Source organism: Mesoplodon bidens (assembly GCF_964165515.1).
Source record: "Mesoplodon bidens genome assembly, chromosome: 3".
NCBI classification, from domain to species: Eukaryota; Metazoa; Chordata; class Mammalia; order Artiodactyla; family Ziphiidae; genus Mesoplodon; species Mesoplodon bidens.
Genome location: NC_138178.1, coordinates 46318411 through 46332165, shown reverse-complemented (window position 1 = coordinate 46332165; position 13755 = coordinate 46318411). Strand labels below are relative to the sequence as shown.

At 44.1% G+C, this 13755-nt stretch overlaps 2 protein-coding genes across 4 annotated transcripts in view; one reads left to right on the top strand and one right to left on the bottom strand.

Annotated features, from left to right (window-relative positions):
• TEX9 (testis expressed 9) overlaps positions 1 to 13105 on the bottom strand; it is a 221453-nt gene extending 208348 nt beyond the window's left edge. Inside the window, exons 1-2 of one of the 2 annotated variants that reach the window (XM_081227396.1) lie at positions 13034 to 13105; positions 2475 to 2583 (exon numbers count right to left, since the gene is read on the bottom strand). In XM_081227396.1, coding sequence (XP_081083522.1) covers positions 2475 to 2566 — 92 coding nt within the window. In that variant the 5' untranslated portion in view covers positions 2567 to 2583; positions 13034 to 13105. Of the gene's footprint in view, positions 1 to 2474; positions 2584 to 12228; positions 12316 to 13033 lie in introns of those variants that run through there. The other variant, XM_081227395.1, reaches the window with a different exon arrangement.
• The window catches only part of RFX7 (regulatory factor X7), a 157630-nt gene continuing 156843 nt past the window's right edge, over positions 12969 to 13755 (top strand). Inside the window, exons 1-2 of one of the 2 annotated variants that reach the window (XM_081227367.1) lie at positions 12969 to 13045; positions 13238 to 13403. In XM_081227367.1, the coding sequence (XP_081083493.1) occupies positions 13243 to 13403 (161 nt within the window). In that variant the 5' untranslated portion in view covers positions 12969 to 13045; positions 13238 to 13242. The remainder of the gene's footprint in view (positions 13046 to 13237; positions 13404 to 13755) is intronic. The other variant, XM_081227366.1, reaches the window with a different exon arrangement.

Below are 13755 nucleotides of genomic sequence, written 5' to 3'. Positions count from 1 at the left end.
CCAGGTGGATCACTTAGCACAAAGCTGGTTGTATAGTAGTGTTTAATAAATTTTTGGCATTGTTATGTTTAAATAATTGATAGCTTCATTTTACATTTCTTTTCATTAAAGTTATTCTAAGTTAAAGTTATTTAAAGGTGTGGGTTTTTTATTTCCAAGTTATAAAAATTGTATTATTTTGTGCTAACTCCATATTTTATTGCAGTGTGATCAAAGAATGTGACCTGAATGATTTCTTATCTGGGAATTTATTAACATTTTCTTTTCTCTCTTTGTTTTAGAAAGTAGTTAATGTTGCATGTGTGTTTGAAGAGATTATGCATTCACCATTTATTGTGTACAGTCCTTTACACCTATTCAGTCAAGTTTCTTTATTGTGTTATTCAAATTCTCACTATGCTTGCTTCCTTTTTTCCTACTTGATCTGTCAATTTCTGAGTTGAAGTCTTCCAAAATAGCTGTGTATTTTTCATCACTACCTGTATTTCTATCAGTTTTTACTTTATATGTTATATTATAAACATGACTTCTGATGTTATATTGTTAGGTTTGTAAAGGTTCATTATTAATTGATCTTCTTATGGAATTGTATCTTTCATCAACATAAATGTTCTTTATCTTGTCAAATCCTCTTTACATTAAATTCTCTTTTTTGTTCTAACATTAATATTACCACACTTGTTATCTATTTTTAGTTATTTGGCTTATTTATCTTTGTATGTTCTTTTATTTTCAACCTTCTTTTTAGATGTATTTCTTCTAAATACCTTCTGACTAGACATGTTGTTCTTTTACAGATTTTGAGATTTTTCTCTCTTTATTTAGGAAATTGTATCCATTTGTCACATATCTTGATTACTGATGATTTCACTTTTTTCCTGCCATCTGGTTGTGTGTGTGTGTCTTACATGCTTTTTGAACTTCCCTCTTATCTCTTCATCACACCTTGTCTCTGCCATCTTTATGCTGCATTCATCCAAAACAGGGGTGGCAGGCAGGCTAAATCTGTCCTGCTGCCTGTTTTGTAAATAAAGTTTTATTGGAACACAAACAGGCCCATTCAATTACATATTATCTATGGCTGCTTTCACACTATAGCAGCAGAGCTGAGTAGTTAAGATAGAGTCTGTATGGATGACGAAGCTGAAAATATTTACTCTCTGGTCTTTTACAGAAAAAGTCTGCCAGCATCTAATCTAGATTTTAATTTTATGTTACTAATTTTTAAACACAGGCCATAATTAGACAAGTTAACTAGTTTCTTTCCTTTCCACTGTTTCTTGAATATCTTCACCTTTCTTGGATTCATTATTTATTTTATTAAAATTCATCCAAAATTCAGTTATCCTTTCAAGGAATTTCTATTGATGATACACATTTGCTGAGTTTTCTTATTTTGGAAATCATGTTTTTAACCCCTAAGATCACTGTTTGCTTCCTTTCCACTAATGTAATAATGTCCTAATCTCTTTGAAGATAATTGTTAATTTGTAGCATTTATAAGTATATATTTTACTTATAGTTATATTTTTCTTAAAATAAGATGAAATTTATACTTATCTTTTCATTTATCTTTCCACAGGTATTATTTCAGTATTTACTGAGTTTGGTGCCTCTACAAACTTGGGTTATTCTTACGTTGATTAATCTTTTACATTGTAAATGAAAATTCCTTTTAGTGTTCTACTTCTGCTTAATGTGAGTTGACTCCGGTGATTATAGGAGAAGGGAAGGACATACTGCTGGGCAGAGTGATTTCAGAGCGAGGGGTCTCCCTGTCCCTCCTGGAGTCCATTGCTATTATTCTATCTTTGGCTCCCAGGACCCACAGCCTCACTGCTTTAATCTGTGGACAATTCTAAGCAGGAAAAGGGAAGGAGATCAGCAGTCCAGCTGCTCCAACTGCTATGTCTTCATTCACTGCTCTGGTCATTATGCTAGCACCCTCTACACACTGAATCTGCTCTTTCGGAGATGGGAGTGCCCCTGAAATTGCGTCTACTCCTTTAGCAGTCTTAAGCTTAGGAGTATTTGAGGTTCAGGTGCTCTAATTTGTTTTTCCAAGAAAATTTTCCAAATTTTCTGATACACTGATGACACTTTTTGGTCCCCAGTCCTGTTACCAATTATTCCTCTCCCCCTTCCCCTTTCCCCCATCTCTCAACCTTTTCTGTCATTTCATAAGATTTCGTAGAGGTAAGCTTACTTCAGTCTGACATCTTGATTTAATCTTCATACACAGGATTTTAAAACTAACTCTTTCAAAACACCATTAAATATAATTTATTTGTGGGTGGCACTTATTATCTTACCATTTTTAAAATTTCAAAACATTAAAAAATATACTTAGAAAGAGCATCTACGACACAGAAAGAACATTGAAGCCCTAATCCAACAGCATCTCTGAGGGGACTCGAAATGAGAAAACGATGTTCACCAACTAGAGTGAAAAGGGGTACTTAGTCTTGAGTCACTTGCCTTTAAAAATAGATTCGGTGGTCCATTCAATTAAAAAGTGTTCCTTCATGGGGGTGGGAGACACTGGTTGCTGCAGAGCTGTAATCATTTAGCCACATTTTCTGCCTGAAAACAAATGACACGTTAGGCAGCAATCAGTGACATCTGTGACATTTTCAGTCAGAAAAATCTGACTAACAAGCTCATCCTGTTTTGGAATGCTACCCCCATCCTGCCATACCTCAATCCCTGCCTGCCAAGCAGCCTGTTCAGTTAGCCTGTTTATGAGCTAACTTTAACAGTTTTTAATCCTGATTTAAGTGAACTCTACCTAGAGCAGCTAGAAAACATAAACCCTGACGCCCCCCTCCCTCAATCACACACACACACACACACACACACACACACACACACACACACGTTATCTGGGCCCTTAAGTCCCTGGGAAGAGTAGCTGGTCTCATTGGGCTTTCTTTCGGGACCTCAGAAGGGATACATATGGATGTGATATTCCTATGAATACTCTGAGATTCCTCAATTGATTATTAACACCTTCCCTTCTTTCTCCATTTCCAGTGTTGGGTTTATTTGCAGGGGTTGCCTCTGTACATACTCAGAGCTCTCTGAGACAGCATTAGATGAATCTCAAAATTTTCTCTGCTTGGTGTAGGCAAAAACTTTTCCCTTTGCCATTAATGATGCCTATCTCACTATCAACTGTGCCCCAATTTCAACCTGGCAGGGTTTGAATGTCCTTCCACACTCTGATCAAAAAATCTCCTATGGCAGCTGCCTCAGGTGCAGTGTGGCTTTGGATGACTAAGACCTGTGCTTTATCAGATTTTCAAGTGGTGGCACACGGTCCCTCGGCTGCTGGCCCTTTTGATTTTCAGGGCCCCTGTTACTGTCAAGGTCCTTGTCCTCCACCATCATCCTATGTCTTCCCTTCCCTTCTCCACCTCCTCAGGAATAAAATATACAGGAAATTCACATTTATTTGGCTCTTACTAAGTATAAAACATTGTGCTAGGTATTTTCACAAATATTTTTCATCAAACATTCAGGATAACTATGTAAGGGAGTCCTATTTCCCCATTTCTACCACTTCGAAACTGAGGCTCAGAGAGTTGTGAAGGACTTGTCTGGGACTACAAAAGTGGCAAGGGGTATGGCTGGGATTTGGGTCCTGGACTCTCAGCTCCGAAGCCCAAGGGATGTCCCTGAGAGTGAGACTCAAGACTGGCCTGTCCAAGAGTGTGGATCTGAATTCAGATGAGAAACTGGAGGCTGAAGGGAGAAGGTAGCTGACTCTTCTCCTTAAAAGGAAGAGGGCTGGCCAAAGTACCTTTAAAACTGGAGAATCATAGCACCAGATGTCTAGTTGAACAGACAATATTTGGCTGCTTAGGAAAGTTTTGTATAGTCACAGAGACATGAATTTTAAGTATGAATTAACTAAGTTCTTAGTACCTGCACTATTATTACGGACAAGCTATTGAGTTTTCTTATTAGCCCTTTCTGCTTTTTCCTGCATTCTGCCTTTTTTTTTCTTGGCCTAAACAAAAGGAGCTCTCTCTAACTCAATAATTCAATTCAACAAACATTTATTATTTGGCTACTTTATGGTAGGGACTGTACTATATGTAGGAGATACAGAAAAGAATAAAAACATACATTCTAACCACATACAGTTCACAGTACTTGGAGCCAACAGTGGGGAGGGTAGGTACAAGAAGTTGACAAGTAAACCTACAATTACCATATAATGAGATAGTGTCTTTGACATAAGGCTGTGTGAGGTCCTAAAGGACCACAGAAAAGGGACAGCTAACTCAACCTGGGTGCGGGTGAGATGAGGAATGGATAAGGTAAGACTTTCAAGAGGACGCAATTCTTGACATTGAATTGAGCCCTTCAGATGATCAGGACCATAACCTCATGTGTAAATCTTTTGGAAGAGAGAGATCCATCCTAAAGTAAGGTAGCAATGGAAACCTTCTCCTGGGGATCTGAGGAAATAAACCACTTGCTAGAACTTCATTGGAACCTAAATGGACTTTTAGTTCCCTAGCTCTCTTCAAGTCTGTATGAAGTCGCTTAGACTTCCTGCTCCTTGGTTTCTGGTCAGTTATTCTGGATTTCCCCAAGGCCTGGCCAATAATCTGCTCTTCGTCATTGATGCCCTCTTACTCTGGAGCTCCATCAAAAAATCTCCCCAGTTTCTATCCACCTCTGGGCCTATTGCTCCTACCATTACTAAGCAACTATCTTATCTTCTGAAAGCCTTTTCTGCTTGTCTTCTCACAGTTGCCTCTTACTTATTCCCTCTACTGGTTGCTGCTGCCTAATGGTTTCTGAGGCCTGCCTCTCTTGTGTCTCTTAGCTACTTTTTTTTTTTTTTTTTTTACCGCCAACTGCCTAACTGTTTCTCTTTATCATATTCATATTCTCCAAGAAAGGAATCAATTTGTTAATTAATTACTAACCTCTTCCTTGAGCAAAGACCTTATCTTTAGCCAGCTCACAGGTCACTGTCCAGCCAGGGGATTGGTTGCCCTTATGTTGGATGCTGAGCCCTGTTCCAACCACAGACCCAGGGTTACAAGTGACAAGGATGGAGGCTTACATCAGCTGAGCCCTTTAGAAGGTAGCTACAGAAGGCAGAAACCTGAGGGCTTGGCCAACTCAGGAGAATGATGCTAATAGGTACACTAGAGGCACTATAAATAGGAAAAACAAAAAACAAAAGATTAAAAAAAAACCTATACTAACGTCAAACCACAATTCTTACTTGGTACAACTTCAGGTAATAGGGGCAGGAGGGAAGGATGAAGAAAAACAGGAAGTTCCTGGGAGTATGTATATTTATATACAAAAAAGAGCAAAGAAAATAAATATACCCAAGGAAAGGACACAAGTTGGCCTACTTCATAGGACAGGATCTTTCCTGAGGTTCCTAAGAAGAAAGTCCAAAGACTTCCCCCTCTTCTCAAATACATGAGGGATGACATAAAGAGTGTAGTGAATGTGACTGTTAGTTTTATGTGTCAACTTGACTAGGCTAATGTACCAGTTATTCAAATTAAATGTTAACCTAGGTGCTGCTGTGAAGGAATTTTGTTAGATGTGGTTAACATCTACAGTCATTTGACTTTAAGTAAAGGAGATTATCCTTGATATTCTGGGTGGACTCCATCTAATCAAGTGAAAGGCCTTAAGAGCAAAACTAAGGTTTCTCCTAAGGAAGAAGAAATTCCACCTGTAAACTGCAGCGCCTGTTCCTGCCCAAGAGTTTCTGGCCTGTCAGCCTACTGGCCTGCCTTACAGAGTTTGGACCTATTAACCTGCACAATCAGGCAAGCCAGTTCCTTTAAATTATATATTATAATAGAATAATTACAATAAATATTGTGATAAATATGTGATCATAATGAATATTACAGGAAATTTATAATATATTCTACTGGTTGTTCTCTGATACAACCCTGCCTTATACAGCGAGGACAGAAGCAGAGATTTGGAATTTGGTACCCAGTGCAACCTTTATCATCAGCTATTCACTCCGGTTAGGCCAGTCTCCTGTTTGTCTCTTTAGTCATGCTGATTTTCCTGCTTCTGTTCACACTGCTTTTTCCTTCTGGCTTGCTGCCATTCTTTCTCCCACTTTCATAGACTTCCCTTTCCTTACACTCCAACTCTGTCCGAAGCCCTCCGTGAAGCCACCTCCTTTTTACTTTTTTTTTGGCCCTCCGTGAAGCCACCTCCATTTGCTCTTTGCTTTCTCTTAACTCCCTCAGCAGTTATTAGCTATGTCATTCACTGTGATGCTTAATCTTACACATCTCGCTTAACACTGCTTCGTATATAGTATCCACCACTAGTTAGGTTTAAAGCTGTAAGTACAAATTTGGGCGTGCAAGAAATGTCACGTTTCTTTATCGTGTTTAAATCAAATTAAATTCACCTCAGACTTAAATGAGCCCAGCCTTAATTCCACTGAAGTAGAAGGAAATCCAATCCCAGTTATTACTGGGCTTGCCTCCATTCTTCCCTAGAAATGCACTAGAGTCTGGAAGATTTATGTTGAGCCCAGAAAATGGGGGAAGATGGACTTTGACAACTTCATTGTTCAGGGATACATGGTCCCTAGAAGCCAAGCAACAGCTCTGCTCATAGACCAAGAGTGGCAGGGCGATCCAGCCTCCATAGGGCCACCATGCATCTATCTGAGGTCTGGCTATCACTTGGGGTGATCGAGGAAACAGGGCTGGTGTCCCCACTACTGCAACCCTGAACTTTGACTCTTTTCCAGTTTGGGAAATTTTTTCTTTTGCAACAGTTCCACCTACGCACAACCCCTCCTTCCTTCTCTCTCTTTCCTCCTTTTCCTCACCAGATGCCCCTACCTCTTGAACCCCCTAGCAAAATCCCTCTAGGAGCAAGGAAACTGAAAGGCAAATTGCTGGGCACAACTCCAGGGGTAACATTGACAGTGCATCCTAAGGAGTTGTGGTCCAGGAGGCTTCAATTACAATGTGAGTGGTGCCCCCTGGAATGGTCTAATATGGAGCTCCTGTCAACTTCTTTCTGCCTAGAAACACAAAACTCCCTTGAAGCATGTTTGGAATGGAGAGGAGGGAAAATATAAGGAGAACATAAACCAAATTAATAGCTCAATAAATTATCCTGGCACACACTTATTTTTTTGTTTGTCCCCTGCATTTTCACTTCATGTTTAAAAATATGTGTGGGCTGATATGTCTATGTTCCAATTAGATTATGAACTTCTTGAAGATTAGAACAATACTGTATTTATCACTTATTTTTTTTAATATTTATTTTTTGTAATTTATTTATTTATTTTGGCTGTGCTGGGCCTTAGCTGTGGCACTCAGGATCTTTGTTGAGGCATGTGGGCTCTTTAGTTGCAGCACGCGAACTTCTTAGTTGTGGCATGCGGATTCTTAGTTGTGGCATGCATGTGGGATCTAGTTCCCCGACCAGGGATCGAACCCGGGGCCCCTGCATTGGGAGCGCAGAGTGTTACACACTGGACCACCAGGGAAGTCCCTTACCACTTATTTTTAAATCTTTCTGTGGTTTCAGCATAATAATTAGTATATAAGAGGGACTTAAATCTGTCTTGAACTGAGGAATGATGAGTTTGTGGGTTACTGACTAGGCTCTACCAGTTCAGACTGCACCAGTGCTGACCTCCTCATTGTAGGACTGGCTCTAGTGTCTTTTTACTGTCACTTTTAGGGTTAGGTAAATATGCTTTTCCTTTACCGGCTTCTGTTCATAGCTGCTGCTGGCCTGAATTTCCAAGATATCAAATTTCTACTTAGGACCTTTCTGGCCCCAAGTAAAAGTAAACATTTCTTTTAAATTCAGACAGATGATATTAACTTGAACTTTCTTTCATATAAAGAGAATGCAGGTCACAACATAAACGTGTATTGTAACACCAGTGGAAAATTTCTAAATGAAATTAAAGCAGTATCTGGCATTCATTTTCATAATACCTTTCACTTGAAGAGCCAAGTACATTACGAGAACTTTATCCCAATAATCCTTAGAAGTAAGTAAAGGGACCTGACAGAATGACTGGTATAGATAGGGTCACACAGCCAGGTAGCGACAGGGTTGTTAACACCTTGCTGCCTTACCCAGTATTTGAATAGTTAGGCTACTTCCCCTTAACAAACCATTGTTTTGATGACATAATAGAATATTTGTGCTCTAACAGGAGAAATCATATTTTCACATCATACTAACATTAGTAAGTATGGCATGGAGAAAATTTAACCAAATTTGCCAATAGGCACTTGGTTTTGAGCCTTCCAACCTCCCTCTTCTGTAATCTTGCTTCCTCTTGACTGCCCTCACCTCCCTCCCTCCAGTGCTAGTAAAAGACTGAAAACTCAATTACATTACAGCACTGGAACTTAATACATCAGCTCCCCTTGTACTACATGCATTTTGAAAGACAAGAGCTTAGTCCAAAGAAATTAATCATCACTTTCTGATACAGAAAGATTTTTTTGGAGATGGAAAGCCTTTCTTCCCTGTTCCCTTAAATAATAACATGTAGGTAATTACATATTCTACTTTCAGCTCCTAGAGGGAAAAGTTTGCAATGGAAGAAGGCAGAGAAAGTAATGATAAAGGAAAAGAGGATGAGGGAATCCTTTGTTTTTAAGAGGGGAAGGAAAAGAGGGTAGAACCTGATCTTTTCCACATCTGTAAACCACCATAATTGGTGGAAATTAAATGTACACTTTAAGCACTTAACCAATGATGAGCCTATTTGAGGCCTCATTTTGTCAGAACAATCGTAACTAATAACACAGAGTAACATTTAGTAAAATGTGCTGTGTCTCCCTGCCCTCCTTTCCCTCCCCTATACACTCCATTAAGGATCTGAGCACAGAGCTAACACTGGGTTCTGCATTATGCACTCATCTCATGTGCCCTTTCATGGCTTCACACCAGTGTTCATGCTGCTTCTTGACCTGAAACCATCTTCCCTCAGTGTACTGCCTGTTGAACTTCTATTCACCCGATGAGACCCCATTCAAATGATAGCCAAGAGGCCTTCTCCAAAAGCTCTTTTACCTTGAGCAGGACCAATCCCTCCCTTCACTATACTCATCATCTTGTGTAACTAATATATATTAATAGGTCTCTCTTCTCCCCAGAATGTAAACTACTTCAAGTTAGGACCAGGTCTTACCTATCTATTTATTTATATTTTCAGTGCCTGACACCCTTATGTATGGGATATAATAAATGTATGATAAACATATGTATTACAGTCTGGTCAGTATACAAAGTTTAGTTTCATAAAGGAGACAAAGTTTAGACATAAGAGAGCAAGATGGTATAACGTACTGGGCTAAGAAAATTAAGGTTAGGTGACTACTCAGTACAACAAATATGAACACCCAGGAGTAAGGAATTGTGTCCCGGGATTACTAAGATAAAATAAGGCTTCGAGGTGCTCATGATCCACCTTATAGATTGTCTTTCTCTGTGTATAGCGTTTCCCTGGTTTAGGTATCACCTTATGTGTTTCTCACAATAACCTTGTGAGGTAGGTCATGATTTTCATTTTTATAGAGATGAAAACAGAGGGTTTGAATTCCTAGGTTTTCTGACTCCCAGACTGGAGTCTTTCTTCCCCACTACATCAGTGTTTCTCAAAATTTTCTACGGGAGTATACTTTCCCAGAGAGAACAGACTTATACTCCTCAGGGTTGAGGAACAGAAGCTCAAAATTTAGTGTATTCTCTTGAAAATTCATGTTCACCATAATGTTTTCCGCTACTTCTCACTGAGTCAAACTGAAGGTCTGAGGAAATCAGCCACATTGATTCTGGGTCCCTGAGGGACCTTAGTACAGAGTTTCATAACCAGAGGGGGGCAAACACAATTTCAGAAGCACCATGGCTACGCTGCCACCTTTACTCAAGGTATCTGGGTTTGGCTTGAGTCCCCACCCACGATTTTGAATAACTTCATCGGATTTCTTTTAGGTTTCTACTGGTATAACTGTATTCACCGCCCTCTCGGAAGACGGTAACAAAACACACACTCTACTCCCAGATTTTAAGTGAGCAGTGGGGGCTGACTCTTTAAAGCCTCCCTGCAAGGATGTCCATTCTGGCAATAAGATCTCTTAAGTCTGACATTATCTGCGACCCCTCTCATTGCTGGTTGAACCTAAGAGTCCCAGATGTCAACCCCTCGTGGGCCCTTGAGGGCCCACAGGCTCAACAATGCCCTCTCGTCAGCACCGCCGCTAGAGGGCAGTTCAGGGTTGCGGCTCTGCTCTGCCCTCTAGTGGCTGCTGGGATGACATGCTCTTTTAAAACACTGAAAAATTGCAGTCGGGAAGTCAGCCTGTGTGACACCCGGTAGTAAATTTAAAAGAAACGTCTTGGCTCTCAGCTTCCTTTTCTTAAGGCGTTTGGCAGTCTCAGATACATTACCCTTCTTGGATGAACCTCCTCCCTAGGGTCTCCCCCTCCCAGGGTGTGGCAACATGGAGCCATCATTCTCTCTTGGCAAGGTAAAAAAAATTAGAACCTGGGGGACTTTGCGACTTTCCCCAATGCCTTTTTACTCCCTCCATCTTCCCCATGGATATACAGCTTAGATATGCATTCAAGATTTTTCAGTATAACTTCATTTTCACCAAGGCTTGTAAGCTCTGGCATTAGACTTCAGGATTCAAATCCTGGCTCCCTCATTTACTATTTGAGTCACTTAAAGAATGTTAGGGCTTCCCTGGTGGCGTAGTGGTTGAGAGTCCGCTTGCCGATGCAGGGGACACCGGTTCGTGCCCCGGTCCGCGAAGATCCCACGTGCCGCGGAGCGGCTGGGCCCGTGAGCCATGGCCGCTGAGCCTGCGCGTCCGGAGCCTGTGCTCCGCAACGGAAGAGGCCACAGCAGTGAGAGGCCCACGTACTGGGAAAAAAAAAAAAAAAAAAAAAAAAAGAGCCTGTCTTTACATAGAACACAAGGGTCCATATGCAAAATGAATTCATAAACAACTAATATTTTCTAAAAATGGCTAAGCTAATAGTGACCCTAGGTTATAGAAAATGGGGGCTCGTTTGTGTGGCAGAGTCAGTGCGGTGGGTTTCAGGGTGCAAAGGAATCCAAGGGGCTTAGAATTGTCTTGCACGCAGGTGTCCTTCCTCCCTCCTAGTCCTCCTGCTCCCACCACGTGCAAGAACTCAGGGTGAAGCTGGGAGTGGATTCTGTGAGTCAGGCCTGAGGGCACAGTGGTGCAAAAGCAAAAAGGTTCCAGGCCAAGGCAGGGAACCTAGAACTCCAAAGGCCAAGAAACCCAAGCCAATCAGATTCCCCACCCAGGAGGAGTCTAAAAGGTGGCAGGGACTCACTGCCCAAAGTCCAAGCACTGCAGGAAAGTGGCCAGAGAATCTGACAGGTAGAAACCTGATAGAAACTGTCAGAAAAGTTAAAGCAGAATAGCTCATAACACCCACAGGCCCATAGAAAGGTCAGTGTGAGCTGAGCAGCTGTTCCATCTGGTGCCAGAGGCCTTGGCTGTATGTAGTCTTCTACACCCAGGCAGTTTAGGCCTCCCTGATCAGCCCCACCTAGAAAAGCCAATTCTTCTGCTCTTAAAGGGGACTTGCATGTTTCTGGCAGGGAGTCTTACTCTTGGTGGGCAAAGCTAGCTCTTAAGGATGAGTAGCGTGGGAGGGGGCAGAGAGTGCGTCCAGGGGTTCAACTGGCTCCGAAGGAAGGAGCTTGTGGCTGGAGCCTGAGCCTCCATGTTGTGAGAACTACACGCGTTTCTTTCCGAGACAGGCAGGGGCCTTGGCTGCCAGGGACCCTGACAAGCCTCGACTTGAGCTGTGCCCGAGAGCCTGGGTTGGCTGGAGAGCGGTATAGAGGAGGAGGGAGGGCAATCCAGGAAAGGGGGTGGGGTGGGGAGGGAGGTGAGAGGAAGAGCACGAGCAAAAGCACGAAGGAAGAATGAGTCTGCGGCGCATTGAGAATGGCATGGAGACTTCACTGATTGGAGCCGGGAGTTCTTGCACGGGGATGGAGGCAGCTATGATTGGATAGCTAAAGTGGGGCCAGATTTGGAGGGCTTTGAATGCCCGACCGAGGAGCACTCAACCCAGCTCCTGCCTTGCGATTTCCGTTCAAGACTGAATGACCTAAAGGGTGGTTAATTCCAACGGGTGTTCTTCTTTGGGGGCTTCTGAAAAGTCAGCTTATGCTCTTACCTGCTTCAGTTCTCTTCCTTTACCCAAGGAGAAAGTAATCCTCACTTGCCGAGGGGAGGGAGGATAATGTTGATTGATTTCACTTTACTTGCTTGGAGGATGCAAAAAAAAAAAATCCCATTTCCACGCCAAATGTTAAATTTGGTTTCTCCTCCTCCTCACGCAAGTTCTCTTTCTCTCGCCAGCACCTCCCCCACGTTTTCCTGCTCTCCTCCACCAGCTCGGCCAGTCCCCTCCTCGGCCCCGGCGGCGCACGTTCCGGGCCCCGCTGGCCCGCGCCCGCCCTCCGCGCCCGTGCGGCCCCCTCCCGGCCCCCCGCGCCCTCGCGCGTATCCCGCACACACTGGTCCACGCCCCCCCCCGCGGCCGAGCGGTAGGTGTTTTGCCGTCTGCGCCTGGCTGCAGTGCGGCTGCGCGCACTGGGCTGCCTCCGGGGCTGGCAGGGCAGCGGTGGCCGCGGCGGCGGCGGCGGCGTGGGGAGTGGCGTGCAGCCGAGCCTGGGGCTGCAGCAGCGCGGGGCCGCCGGAGTAGAAAGCCCCGGGGGCAAGAAAGGAAGGCCAGGACGCCAGGTCCCTGAGCAACCGTTCTCCTTGGATTTGGGGGAGCCCTGCCCCCCCACCTCGTGTTCAGACGCCCCCTCCTCACACCCCCCAAGCCCCGGCCGCTGACGGGAGGAGGCGGCGGCGGCGGCGGCGGGGGGCTGAGGGGCGCCGCCATGCCTCTCCCGCGGTGAAGCGCCCGGGCCGTAAGGAGCCGCTCGGTCTCCCCGGTGATGTCCCCCAGGCGGCAGGCGAAAGCGACTCACTCGAGCCCTGGGGTAAAGGCCTAGCTTATCCAGCTTCCTTCCTCCTCCTCCTCCTCCTCCTCCTCGTCGTCCTCCTCCTCCTCCCCTCCCCCCTCCTCCTCCTCCCCTCCCCCTCCTCCTCTCCCCCTACGTCCTCCCCTCCCCGTCTCTTCCCTCACCCTTCCCCGCACCCCCATCTTCCCTCCCTCCCTCCCCCCCCTCCAGCAGCGATGGCAGAGGAACAACAACAGCCGCCACCACAGCAGCCTGATGCCCATCAGCAGCCTCCCCCCAGCGCCCCCAACTCGGGGGTGGCTCTGCCAGCCCTTGTGCCCGGGCTGCCAGGGACAGAGGCCAGCGCGCTGCAACACAGGATCAAGAACTCCATCTGGTAAGAGGATCCTCCATCGCTGGGGTAAAAAAGCCCAGGCACATTTCTGCTGCAAAGCGGGTGGGGGGCGGCGGGCAAGGGAGCCGAGGAGGCGGCTGATGCATTCATTGAATGGGGGTCTCCACAAAGTCGGGTGCATATTCATAGGACCTCTGGAGGTGTGGGGACTTTGCATGAGCCCCTGGGCTCCGGAGCCAAAAAATGCTTTTACCCCCTCCTCAATTTCGAGTGCAGATAAACAAGTCATTTATGTTTTTCACTTATGTGTAAGAGGAATACAGGTCGAAATTAAGTCATGGTGCATGATGGTAGCATGAATTTGGGACTGAGGAATGTAAAATGTGTTTACTCC